General features: G+C 42.6%; 1 protein-coding gene across 2 annotated transcripts in view; it reads right to left on the reverse strand.

Moving 5' to 3' along the window:
• Positions 1-11,605, reverse strand: part of LOC8024933 (cytochrome P450 3A4) — a 34,339-nt gene extending 22,734 nt beyond the window's left edge. For both annotated transcript variants that reach the window (XM_042294399.1, XM_042294400.1), the window contains exons 1-4: positions 11,500-11,605; positions 2,699-2,815; positions 1,289-1,385; positions 269-321 (exon numbers count right to left, since the gene is read on the reverse strand). In XM_042294399.1, coding sequence (XP_042150333.1) covers positions 269-321; positions 1,289-1,385; positions 2,699-2,757 — 209 coding nt within the window. In that variant the 5' untranslated portion in view covers positions 2,758-2,815; positions 11,500-11,605. The remainder of the gene's footprint in view (positions 1-268; positions 322-1,288; positions 1,386-2,698; positions 2,816-11,499) is intronic.
• Positions 11,606-12,285: the final 680 nt, after the last annotated feature.

A 12,285-nucleotide genomic window follows, 5' to 3' on the forward strand; every position in this document is an offset into this window, starting at 1 on the left:
AAAAAAAAATACTGCGAGAAAGTTGGGATAAGAGAGTAAGGACGCAAACGGGAGCTGGTGAGGATTGAACATAATAAACGGAGTAGAGAAACCGCTGAGTCATACGCAAACATCATAAAAACATTTGAATATTAGAATCGCAAACACTAGTTTATGATTATTATATCAACATTATCAACTAAACAAACCGAAAGATTATACTGATTTTATAATTTCAACTAGTGCCTATATGATGTTTGCATTCGTGGTTTTAAATCACAAAACTTACCCGAACACCTTGCCGTATTTGTCGTACCATCGCTTCAGAGCATTGTCTCTGCCCTAAGCAGAAAACAGTTGATAAGACCAGTAAAGTGAACAAAATTGTGTCAAACCACATGTTTAGTTTAGTTGTATCTTGAACTTTTATTGAATTTTGTTGAATTACACGGTGTACCAAATACGGTATTTGTTCATTTCTTAGCTGCTCTCTGTATGCCACTTTACGGGGCATGCAGATTTTTTCCATGCCTGCTTTTTGTCACGAACGAATTAAAAAGAAGTGCTTTGTATACGTGCAAGACAAAATTAGCAGACATAAGGTCACCACGAACGTGAACTATCGAGAGGCATTCAAAACCGGTATAATCAAAATCATATCAGTGGAATTTCGAGAAAACTCATATGACCAAATAAAAACTGCGTTCTTCAGAAAAAAGTTAAGCCTAGTTTTATCACACGCATAAAAAAAAACTTGTACGCAACACCAAGCAGTCTGATTCGGCATAAAGCGAACTTCAGAGACAGAAAGCATCTGTCGAATTCCTGGACCTTATTAAAGATTTATAATTGGTTTTAGAGAACTTGAAATAAAATCAATTTGTTTCGGCAGCAGAAATTATTATGTTTGTTGTGTCGACAGCACCTACTTGCTGTACACATAAAAGTTACTCTTCCCCGCAAAAAAGAAAAAAAAAGAGAAAGATTATTTTGTATAAGGTTAATTTATGCATCGTGGACGAATCACAGCCACTTTAGCTAGTGTAAGGGCGAAGAAGCTTGGCTGTAAGCAGTGTAGCTATTTTTTTTTTTTTTAGTTAGGCAAACAATATACGGTTTCCGTTTTTTCTGGGTAGGAACCCTATCTCCTAAAGAGAGAGATAAAAAAGGAAACAGATTAGACATTTAAATAGCTTCTACAATTACAAGGTTAGGTATTAAGTTGTATTGTGAAATATAATTTTAACGCGGGGCGAGCTCGCGTATCTGGGATTCAATTGACATTTATTTGTGAAGAAGGATGGTCTACATTTCGGTGGTATTCCAGAAGATTTCCCCAGAAAATGTTGGGTTCAGGTCCAGGGATTCCAATATTTTTGAAGTACTCGAAGGTTTTCTTTCTCCACCTAGAGTGAAAAGAGCCGTTACTTTCGAAAGCAAAAATTCTGCATGAGTGCTTGACGTAATGTATAAGTTTAGAAAAATACCGAGGTTATGACGAAAAAAACAACTTGCGCTTCATATGCGCAGTTTTGTCTGGATAGAAATGCCGAACGATAAGAACAAAGTGAAGAAGGTAACGGCAACACGGAGCGCACTGGCAACTGAAAGTGTGTTAGGAAAAACTGACCTAAATACCTCAATAAAAGGACGTCACTTCCAGACATACAGTTAATTCTCTCTCTTCATATATATTTCCTGTGCCTTCCAAGGGTTTTTGTGTACGACCGGCTGTCTTTCCTTACCATCCTGCTATCTCCCACAACTTGAAGAATGGTTGCGGGGCGTTAAAACGTTCCGCAATTTTTTGGAAGAATGAATGCCGCAGAAAAGGATAGTGATCAATGCAAAAAGAAAAACAAAAATAATTTTTTTTGCAGTGTGCAACTCATTTTGTAAACGGCATTCCGCTATCCTGCGGGCACACCTACGCAGGGCAAACAGCCCGCAGCGTAAATGACAACGCGAGAGAACTCGCAGCAGCTGTCAAACAGGCGGCGTCTGGGCATTTCGCAGTGCATTGCGGTCGATGCCCGTGCATCCCTTGTTAAAATCAACCGTCCTGGGAAGGCATAATGGAAAAAAAACTAGGCAAATTCAAGTACCGATTGTGCTAAATACAAGGGTCGCCGTTCATTCTATCAGTGAGCCGTCTGTGGCCCCATAAAATAAGGAAACAATACTTTAAGGGAGAGAGGAAGAAAACAAAGGGGGTGGCTGGAAGGTACTCGAGCACAAAAACAAACTGTCAAATAAAAAATAAAAAATCTACTTCAAAACTTGACAGCTTTACTGATGGCTCAATGACGCAACCTTTCTCTTGAATGTATCTGTAGTACTCGAGTACCTCCGGTCGTCAGTTTAGCAATCACTGGACGGCATACTCTGCGATTGGCTACTAGCCCAGCTATCAACCTTACTCGATGTGCTCGATGGTTCGCCCCAATAAGGAATTTTGATAGTCAATCTTTCAAAGTCCTATTGCTCAAACTCTCAAACTTTTTATTGGAAACATTGCTCCGCTCTATATGAGGCTATTTACAGGCGATGGACATGTAGGAGCTAACAGTCTCAATATATTTAGTTGAAAGTAAGCATTTACGTGACACCAGTATTTTGAGACGGTTAGCTGTTTACGTGTTTAGTCCTTAAAGCGTTATCATATCGCGTGGGGTTACATTATTCCCGATGACCCATAAATGTATTCACATTACTTTACCTGACCAGAATGACGACTGGAACGACGATCAGAGTGCAGAGAATGGCAAGCAAATACATTCTCCAGGACTGATGTATAATGCAGAGATCGGCTTTAGCGATCTTGTTTCAAGATCGACTGAAATAAAAACATAATAAACGGTTTGTTGAATATTTGGGTCGCAGTATAGAGTAGTGCCTGCTCCGTTTGAACGCGCAAAATGTCTTTTACACATCTTCACAGGAAAGCACAACATAACATGGCGTGTGCACTGTCTGAAGACGCTCACAACTGTGAATGCGAGTTGAAAAAGCTTTTAGAATGTTCCCATCTGGGCTTGGTAGGTCAATTAAAGGGAAACTCTGGACAATAGTTTGTAATTTGAGATGACGACTGTTTTCAGCTAAATCTGAAAACAGTCCCTGAATTACTAGGTATAATTTTGTTTTCGATATTGCGTGTAGTATTATAAATATCACGGTACAAAGTTTGGGTTTGGTTATTTACGGCAAAATCGAAACTATCCGCTAGCGGGAAGGCGACAGCGATTATTAGCCGTACAGTCGCCATGTGACATCACAAGGGTGTTGCGCTACTCGGTACAACCAATCCACCGCAGTGCCAATCAACGTCATTTGGTCAGCTCAGTTACGGAACTGTTCATAGACGTTGCATGCACGCGCACTACCTCTCCCCCCCCCCCGCTCACTCAGCACGGCTCGCCTCCCGTCGTTGGACGCGTCACACAGCTGCTATGATAACTGCAGTGTATTCTATGGAATTTATACATTTCGAAGCGCAGCGTCTAGATGGCGCTTTACCGCACTCTATAGAGCACACAGTTCGTAAAGGAGAATATAGATGGCGCTTCGACCGACGGGAGGCGGACTGAAGTGAGAGAGGGGGGTACCCCCTTCCGCGGGGAGTTCCGGAACTGAAGGAATCTAGAAACGTTGGTGCCTCTGCAACATGACTTCACGAGGGCGCTGTGTCAGTGTTCCTTGATTAAGAGCTAACCACTTGCCATCTCCTAAAGAGGAGCTGGTCAAATTTTAAAAATAGGCTTGAGTGGAGTTCGCGGCCTTACTTGGACATGATATTTCATAATATTTCAACTGTGATAATATTTTGTGCAACAAAGCGATACAAGTCATTTATTTTTGGCCTTGTTTTGACCGGAGTTGCTCTTTAAGCAGTCGCAACAGTCATCGTGGCCTGTACAGCATCTCACAAGACACTAGGTGCGGAATAATGAGCAGCCAAGTACGAAACTTAAACAGCAACTTTTTTTCAATCTAGGAGGTAATGTCGCCATTCGTTTCTCCTATCCCACAGATTAGTCACGTGATCACTTTAAGCTTTCCTATCTGCCACATTCAAGGTCTAATCGACAATATTTTTGGGGGAGGCTCCAACTTGCCGTTGAACGAACTACACTTGAAGGAGTTGGAGCGTCTACTCTATCCCAACATCGGAGAGCCAATCGCTGAAATCTACGGAGAAAACTCGGTCAACAGATCGGTCTCACCAGCCAGTTTTGCTACGTCGCCGCTGCCGGCATGCATCCTGGGAACTGTAGTCTTTCTGCACGCGCGACAACCCCTTTGAAGGTCGGCTGGAGCAGATCACGAGAAGGCATGAGCTGCCTCGTGTGCGCTGTAACGAGGCTGAGTGCAGAACGCGCCGATCTAACCTTCTTTTCTTTCGCTTCCCCGATGCTGATAAAGAGATTTGGCCTCAATCGAAAAAAGAAAAAAAAGCTTTTCTCGAGACGTGCGTCGAAAAATTTGGTTTAGAACTTCCCCATAAGTGATCATAAGGCAAGCATCACTCTAGTCACTAAGAATTAAATAAAAACATTCAACGACGAAGTCCTGTACGTGTTGTCATTGCAATCAAATATAAATCGCGGAGATGTCCTACAGTTATCGTAAAGTTGTCGTAAAAGTGTCGTAAAGTTGCTTTAAAGATAGCAGCTTCACTGGTCCTTCATCTTCACGTGAAGTGGATGGGCTCCAAAATCTTCGTCTAAACTTATTTTAAACTTCCTCCTTCGCCGAGGCATAGCCTCCTATACACCAACAAAGCCTGGCAGATCGCCACGAGGAGTGGCCACTGAAATGGAGAAGGTGGAGTGGCAGACAACGGATGTTAAGAGAGCCACGTGACTGGCGCCCCGCTGTGGCGAAACGCGCAAACACATTTCTCCCGAGCGAACTAGTGTGTTTCGGGTCCTCGCCGCTGCAAAATCTGTGCGCCGACGTTCAGGTTCCCCGCGAAATGGTTCTTTGGTGATCTGTGCTACCATATCCTTGCGCTCCAAATCTGCGACCGGGCACTCTATGGCTCCGTTGTCGAACTGCCGGGCTTTGTGAGTATAGAGGAGGCTATGGCCGAGGTTACACCCGTATATTACAGCGATCGGCTCTCCTAAGTAGGGTTGTGGGAAAGCAGACACTTCAAGTTTCTTAGGTTAAATACGGATTTCGAAATTTCAAAAAATCTTGGTTATAGGAGCGCTTTCTTTAACTCTAACACACCTCTTTCAGCAGTTTTAGGTGCTGTTCCTTTATTTAAAACAATTTGGAAAAATACAGAAAACTCCAGAATACACAAATATAGGGTTAACAAAAATTATAGTTACAGGGGTCTGCCCAAGTCGCACACCAGAGAAACGCCTAGCTTGGTGCAAGCTTGGCAGTCTTAGTGGCTTAGATGGGCTGTAATGAACGGTGTTTTGACCAGCTGCGTGAATTCCAACGAGCCGGTGTTTTCGTGAGACTCTTGGCGCCGTCTAGACCGACGGTAAAGTGCTTACGGCGGCTGAGTGTGCGTAATCATGGAATGTGGGGCGGTGTTTGAACTGAACACCTTTCTAGGATTGGCCGACTATCCACCGATGTGGGGGTCCCTAACCAGGGACCCAGGGAGAACCAAGTGTTTAAAATGAGCGAACTTTGACAAGCAAATGTCTTCTCTTCTCTGGTCTTGAATCAACTGCACAAATGTAAATTAAACGTCCATCAAAAGTAACCCTGCTTCCGAGGCCCATCTTCCTGATGTCCTGGTCGGTACCTGGCTCCGGCGGAGCCCGACAACAAGGACTACCCTGGGTTCGCTACAGGGTCTAATACAAATATGCTCTAATGCGGTACTTAGTGCGAAAGTACTTTTCTTTAGGGTGTCTTAGGCTTTTTTTTTTTTTTGACTCGTCACATTATTTCAAAGACACAGACCTGATCTCAAGAAGTCACGTATGGAACTAAGTACCAGCATTGAAGCCATAATATGGTACCTGATTGGTAATTTGTGACCAAAGTTGTCACACGACAATTTCTGAACCAGAAGTCGAAGAAAGATGTCATATGACTGCACAATTACTAGCAATGAAAGCTGGTTTTGGCCCTTGTATGCAAAAAAGGTACAAAATACAAATGCTATGACAAAAAAAGGTCACGTTTGGCTCCTGGGGATTTGTTTAGCCGCAAACACCAAAAAAAATTGTCCCGATGAACTGTGCTAGCTGGGTGAGCGTACGTCACGGCAGCTACTTCGGGCAAAAAAAAAAAAAAAAACTAAAACTGGTGCAGATGCACATTCAACAGTTACCGCGCGCCTAGTGAAACCTATTTTCGAACCATTATTTGTTGTAGTTTACTTTTAAAACAGCTGCTTGAATTTGTATTTTGAACCCCGAAACACTCAGAGGCAAAATAACAGTTGTAACCTCAGTATCAAAACTCTTTTAGTTTCTCTGTAAGGTTCGAAGAATTTGGGGACACGCGAATAAGTTTATAACCCTGAAAAATGCAGCAAAAAGTGGAGAATCAATACACTTTCTGCTAAGAAGCTTCCTTTCGTTTTTGTTTCGCTCATAAAAAACAAAAACATATTAGGAGTACCACACAAATGCGGCAAGTATCGCGACGACGATAACACCAGAGTTCTGCTGTCTGTGTATTAAAAAAAAAAAACGATTCTTACTGTGAAAGCAAATAAAATCATTTCGGAGATTTTACTTCAGACATGTAACCACTGGCGAATAAAACGAGAAAAAAAAAAAGCGACACGGAATGTACCTTGTGAAGGCTCTCATCGTCTTTCTGTGTTTGCTATATGAACAAATAAATCAATGCCCCACAATAAATGCGCCATAATCGTGCGCCTTTTTGTTTGTTTGTCTTGTGGCAGATTTAGACAGGTGTAGCACACGCACAAAGACGACTAGTGTCGTGATAGTGCACGTTTGGAACGGCTTGATTGGCTCTCATTATATCGTTGTGTTGTCTGTTGGAAGACTTTTAAGTTAAACGGATTAGCGACGCTTTAAGGCTGGGGTACCACGGCGGCAACAATACTGCCTGTGCTGGCTATACCTCGGCTCATGGCCGCGGTACAAACTGTCGCGCGTGCGTGACACTAAACGCAATTACTTATAATTGAAAATGAGCGCCCATTCATCTTCAATGCCTTAGGACAAAATATGATATATATCTCCGCAAACAAAACTCGAAATGAAAAGAAAAAATGCGCTGGTTTTGATAATTTTCTGAGACATGCCTCTATCAGATCTAGGTTTATAGATTACTAATGCAACCAAGTCGCGTTCTAGTTTAATAGTAAATAGATAAAAGACACATGCAGCTTCCTATTTACGTTTTTTCTTTCGAACTAATGTGCACTAATCTTTATACATATTTTTCAGAAGTGCTTTTTTTTTTTTTTACACAAATGGGAAGTGTCATTACTTAGTGTAGCCTTGTAAGTGAGCAACGAAATTTGAGGGCTTATTTCTTGTAAACCTATCAACTCAGCATAAAAATATGAGAAGCACAACTGCCGCCCGTTAGTCGTAAATTCTGCCTAAAATTGCTTGAATTTCAAAATTTCATCTTAGGAGCCGACATTTCCGGGTAGCATTTTATAGCTGCTCTGAATTTTGTTTAATTGGGTTCGAACGGAACTGGTTTGGTACCCTCCAAGGTTATTTTATTTAATTTTTGCATTTGTGTTCAAAGCCGTTTAAAATAATTTCACAACGGAGCAATAGTTTGAAGCTTAACTATGTACGCGAAAAACGCAATTTAAAAACAAAGAGCAGGAATTTTTAATAGAAATTTGTCATGAAAGCTTTTCTCAACACAATTGAGATTACTTTCCACGATTATAATTTTTAAAAGCCAACAGATTGTTCTATGTGTTGAATATCATTTCAGCTGTAGCAGCCGATGCACACTTGCGCCATCGTTATTTCTATAGATGAGCAGTTTTTAGTGATGTTCCCGAACACGACACGGATGGTGGCACTAATCATAGTTACCATGCTACCAACTTCAGGCGTTTCAGTACCGATGCTATTACTGCTTTGTCCATAGAGTGGCATATTGCGACCTCCAGCTTAATGCCGGCATAAATCGGCATATTATTCTTTCCACACTTTTTATTTTATTTTAAAGTTGTTCCAAACTTCACTTCACTTCATTTTCAAATATGCAAAGCACGCCACACGTACCCCAATATTACGGACCACGTAACCGCTCACCTGCACAGATCTGCGCAGGTGGCTTTTACCGTCCGGTGGCCGGGACAACATCATAAGATCGTCGAAGCGCAGCTAGCACAGCCTTCAAAAGAAGTCAGCGCCGGAGTGCTAGAGACAACACAGTAACTGTGCTCGGGATTTCTCAAAGGCCGGAGATGATCGTTGCGCGTTCATAGTTTTCGCTAGACGTGCTACTCGCAGTGTGTATGTTTCCATGTGGTGTACCCGCTCGGGTTGATTAGTTGAACTATCGTACATCTCAGGAATTTACCCAGCGGCATTGTGTCTACCTCGAAGGATATTGTTTTGCAAATAAGAACTTGGTTGTCCCCATTTCACCTGATCGCTTTTGTATAGAACTGCTTACGCCCGGATTTGAGCATGCATTGGTTCTTATCGTCTTTTTTAGTTATAATATGCATGTAAGATTCAATTTCAGAAATAAAATTCCAATAACGTTTAAACTGCATTTTCGGTCTATCGTTCACTCATTTCGGCGTTTAAAAGGCTGGAGGGCTGATAGAGTCTTAAGAACTAAGAGCCTGAAGGGCAGAAAGGGTTTGGAGGGCCAAAGTGGTTTTAAGGGCTGAGTTGTTTAATGAGGTTGAAGCACTGAGAGGGTTCTCTAAAACCTCAGGTTGAATTGTTATATTCAATAGGGTAGTGAATCCGGATTTTTATTTTCAATAAGGAATCAACCAAATCAAAGAATGGTTTCTGATAGTGCCTCTGCGTTCGAGCACCTCGTCTGGAAAAAATATCAATCGTTGAGGTAACTGGGGTGGAGGTGTTATTGTAGTTACCATAGTTCGAAAGGTAGTGATGAGCTTAGACTAGCCACTGGAGTGCCCAAAATATAAGAAACAGATATCGTTAATCTTACGGTCACATTTTTGTGAGATAATAACGGGTATCTTACTTAAAGATATAGAGAATGTAGAAGCTAGAAATTTCTATTGGAAAGAACACTTCAGCCCTGATGTGTTGTAAGACCCTATCTGCCCTTAAAATCCCTTCAAACCACATCAGCTTTTCAGCCCCGTCAGCCTTTATTACCCCTTCAGCCCTTCAACCATTGAGACACCCAAATGACTGTAAACCATAGACCGAAAATTCAGTTTAACGCGTTATTAGGAATGTATTTTAGACATTGAGTTTTACATCCACGTTGTAGCACAAAACCACAATAAGAACCAATTATTGTTCTCAAAACATGGTGGATGCAGCCGTGGCCAAAATAGATCAGACTAAATAAAACAACCGAGTACTCTTTCGCAAAACCCTCTCCTGAGGTACTCACAATTATGCTGGACATATTCCTGAGATCTACTGTAGTTCAACTAATAAAAAAGTAGGTGCACTACACGCACATATACACACTCTCCGTAGCCCGTTGTGCGCAAATCACGAACACGAAAACACGGCCGCTGCTGTTGAGAAATCCTGGTAACGGTTACTACGTCGTCTTAGCGCCGTTGCAGTGAGGTTTCCAGCGTTTTTTTTTATCGCTGAATGGGTTTGTGAAGCCCGACGTACGAAGAGGCGCGAGAAACAGGGCACTGAGAGTCATTTTCCTCCATCCGCACACTGAGATGCTTTAGTGCATAGGTTCCAAACATGCAAGGGGAAGTTTACATTCATATTCAATTCGTAGCGGCCGCCCGATACAAAATGGCTAAGCGGCCTCCCCGACGCGTATATCCTGAAGGGTCACGGAATTTTCTCGCAGAACCGTTAAAACAATTTTTATGGGTGCCGTGTTATTATGGAAGTGTTGGGAGTGACGCCATAGGCCTTCAAAAATTATGACGGTGTCTTATACCCTTCAGAAATTCTTGAAGGCTACGTCAGGTCACTTTTGATAACTTTGAAGGATACCTCAAACACTTGAAAAAATGTTAAAGCGCATGTCAAAATATTTTAGAATTACTGTTGGGTTAAATATGCAGTTTTTTCAATATTGATGTCTATCTTCCGCTATAAAATATATGTTCCCACATGCTTCCGTGATAAAAGAAAGCCGAGGACATATGAAGTTATCGACGACTTAATTCCAGCAATATTTTGAGGTAACTCTAGTTCAAGCTAACACGAGATGAATCTCAAATCTGTTTCTTTTGTTAAACACTAAAGGAGTTATGACACGCCACAAATAAAATATGAGAAAACTATACTGCTAGGACCCATTGTATGTTCCTCTAGTCCTGCTAAATTTGTTTTAAAAATGGCGTGATATTTTCGTGGATAAATCGATTTATATGCGGGTCCCTCGGAGGGGAAGATCCGGGCGGAGCTGGAGGCTGGCTACGTAGCCAGCCTCCAGCGCGGTGTCTTCTTGCACGCACTCACAGACTTGGCTTTCTTGGCGTCTCGAGCCTCAGCTTCCTCCCACGTTCCGAGAATGCGGTCCGTGACGATTACGTCTACGGCATCGCTCGCCTTGTCAAAGTGTTCGACATTGATCGCAGCAGCGATGAGTGATTGCTATCAAAAGATGTTGAAGGCTGTTCATTTTGACTGCGACCCGCTGGCGACCAGCTCCAGCGACGACGAGCTACGGACGAACTAGCCGTGGTCACCGTCGCTCGGGGATATCTCGCAGGCACATGCAGGGTGGAAGGTCATGGTGCAGGGGGCGAGAGCGAGAATAGCTTTCGGGTTACCGAGTTGCATGAGCGGCTTTGATCGTACCGCGGCGAGGGCGCTTGGGCGATCATGGGGGCGCCTAAATTAAAAGGAAGCGCTTCCATCGTCACGTGGTTTATGGACACCATAGTGTGACCAACTGTGTCAGTGTTGCCTGGTCACCAGATGAAAATACTAAAAATTCGTAAATTGAATATTGCAATTACCAGAGCTCCAAAAATTTCGTAACTTGGTGGATATACTAAGTAGCCTATGAGCATTCCATTTCAAGAATAACCGATCCGTTTAATTTCCCTGTCATAACCCTTTAAGCCTCGTTTAATAGATTAAAACCCCACCCGATAGGACCGAACGTCATTTTATAGTAGTTAATGTTAACACCAGTATAAACTACTCGCTGCTCATTATGCATCCATCAGCAATCCATAATGTGCAAAACATTACAGACGACTGCGAGACCTCACGTTAGTTTGTCAAAACACTTGACAAGAATTGGAGACGAGGTGCAGCCTCTTAAATTCGGTACCAGCTTTGCACAAAAAGCATCCGTTTTTTTTTTAACAGGGCTGGTCTGTGTCTAGTCTAGAAAGATGAAAACTGCACTTCCGTGGGAGAGCTTCAAGCCAAAACTTACTTGCAGTGCCTGATGGAGCCGGCTAGTGTATCCTTCTTCGTTGCTGAACTTGAGTGTCAACCTCGTCAGTTGCTAGACGTTTTTCTCTTTTGTCAGTGGCATAGATATCTTGAAGCTTATCGTTATCTGGAAAGAGTTCATCGGTCCAAACCTACAGAGGTTATTTGTCGCATTCAACCCTTTGTGCCTCTTGTTTTGTACACGAAAGGATGCAAACGAGCGGAGCACAGCAGCTTTGCTGATATCGTGATAATAACAACTCAAGTGAGGCCAGTACACCACACGGTGCCCCAGGAAGCCGTTTTGGAATAGCGAAGCACGCAAAAGAGCAGCGTATCGTGTTGCGTTGTCAACGCCCATTCCTGGGATGCTAGGCCGTCTACCTTCGAGCAGCGTTTCAGAATGGCCACTCGAATGATATTACTGCAAAGATACTTAATAAAGTTTGATGTCTTGAGGCCTGTGAATAGTTTCCACACTTGTACGTAACGTGTCATAAGTAACACGTTTCTTTCATCTGGCTATTGTTAGCAAACGATTCAGTTCCTTTTCGAGATACGAAAGAAGGAATCCGTTCTTTTTCGTTTTTTAATGGAGTAACCAGTAAGAGAATTGAGTTACCTCTGAAAAGAAACGTCTACAGCAGCAGTTACTTCGCTTGGTTTTCAGCCCAGCCCGCGCTTGCTACATTGACGGCAAGAAAGCGCCGACAAGGAAGTCAACATAATACCCCTAAATGCATTAAAACCCAGGCTTCATTAACGACAGAAAATAGTAAAAGACGGC

The sequence above is a fragment of the Ixodes scapularis genome, unplaced genomic scaffold (assembly GCF_016920785.2).
Source record: "Ixodes scapularis isolate PalLabHiFi unplaced genomic scaffold, ASM1692078v2 PGA_scaffold6__148_contigs__length_123643588, whole genome shotgun sequence".
Taxonomy (NCBI): Eukaryota; Metazoa; Arthropoda; class Arachnida; order Ixodida; family Ixodidae; genus Ixodes; species Ixodes scapularis.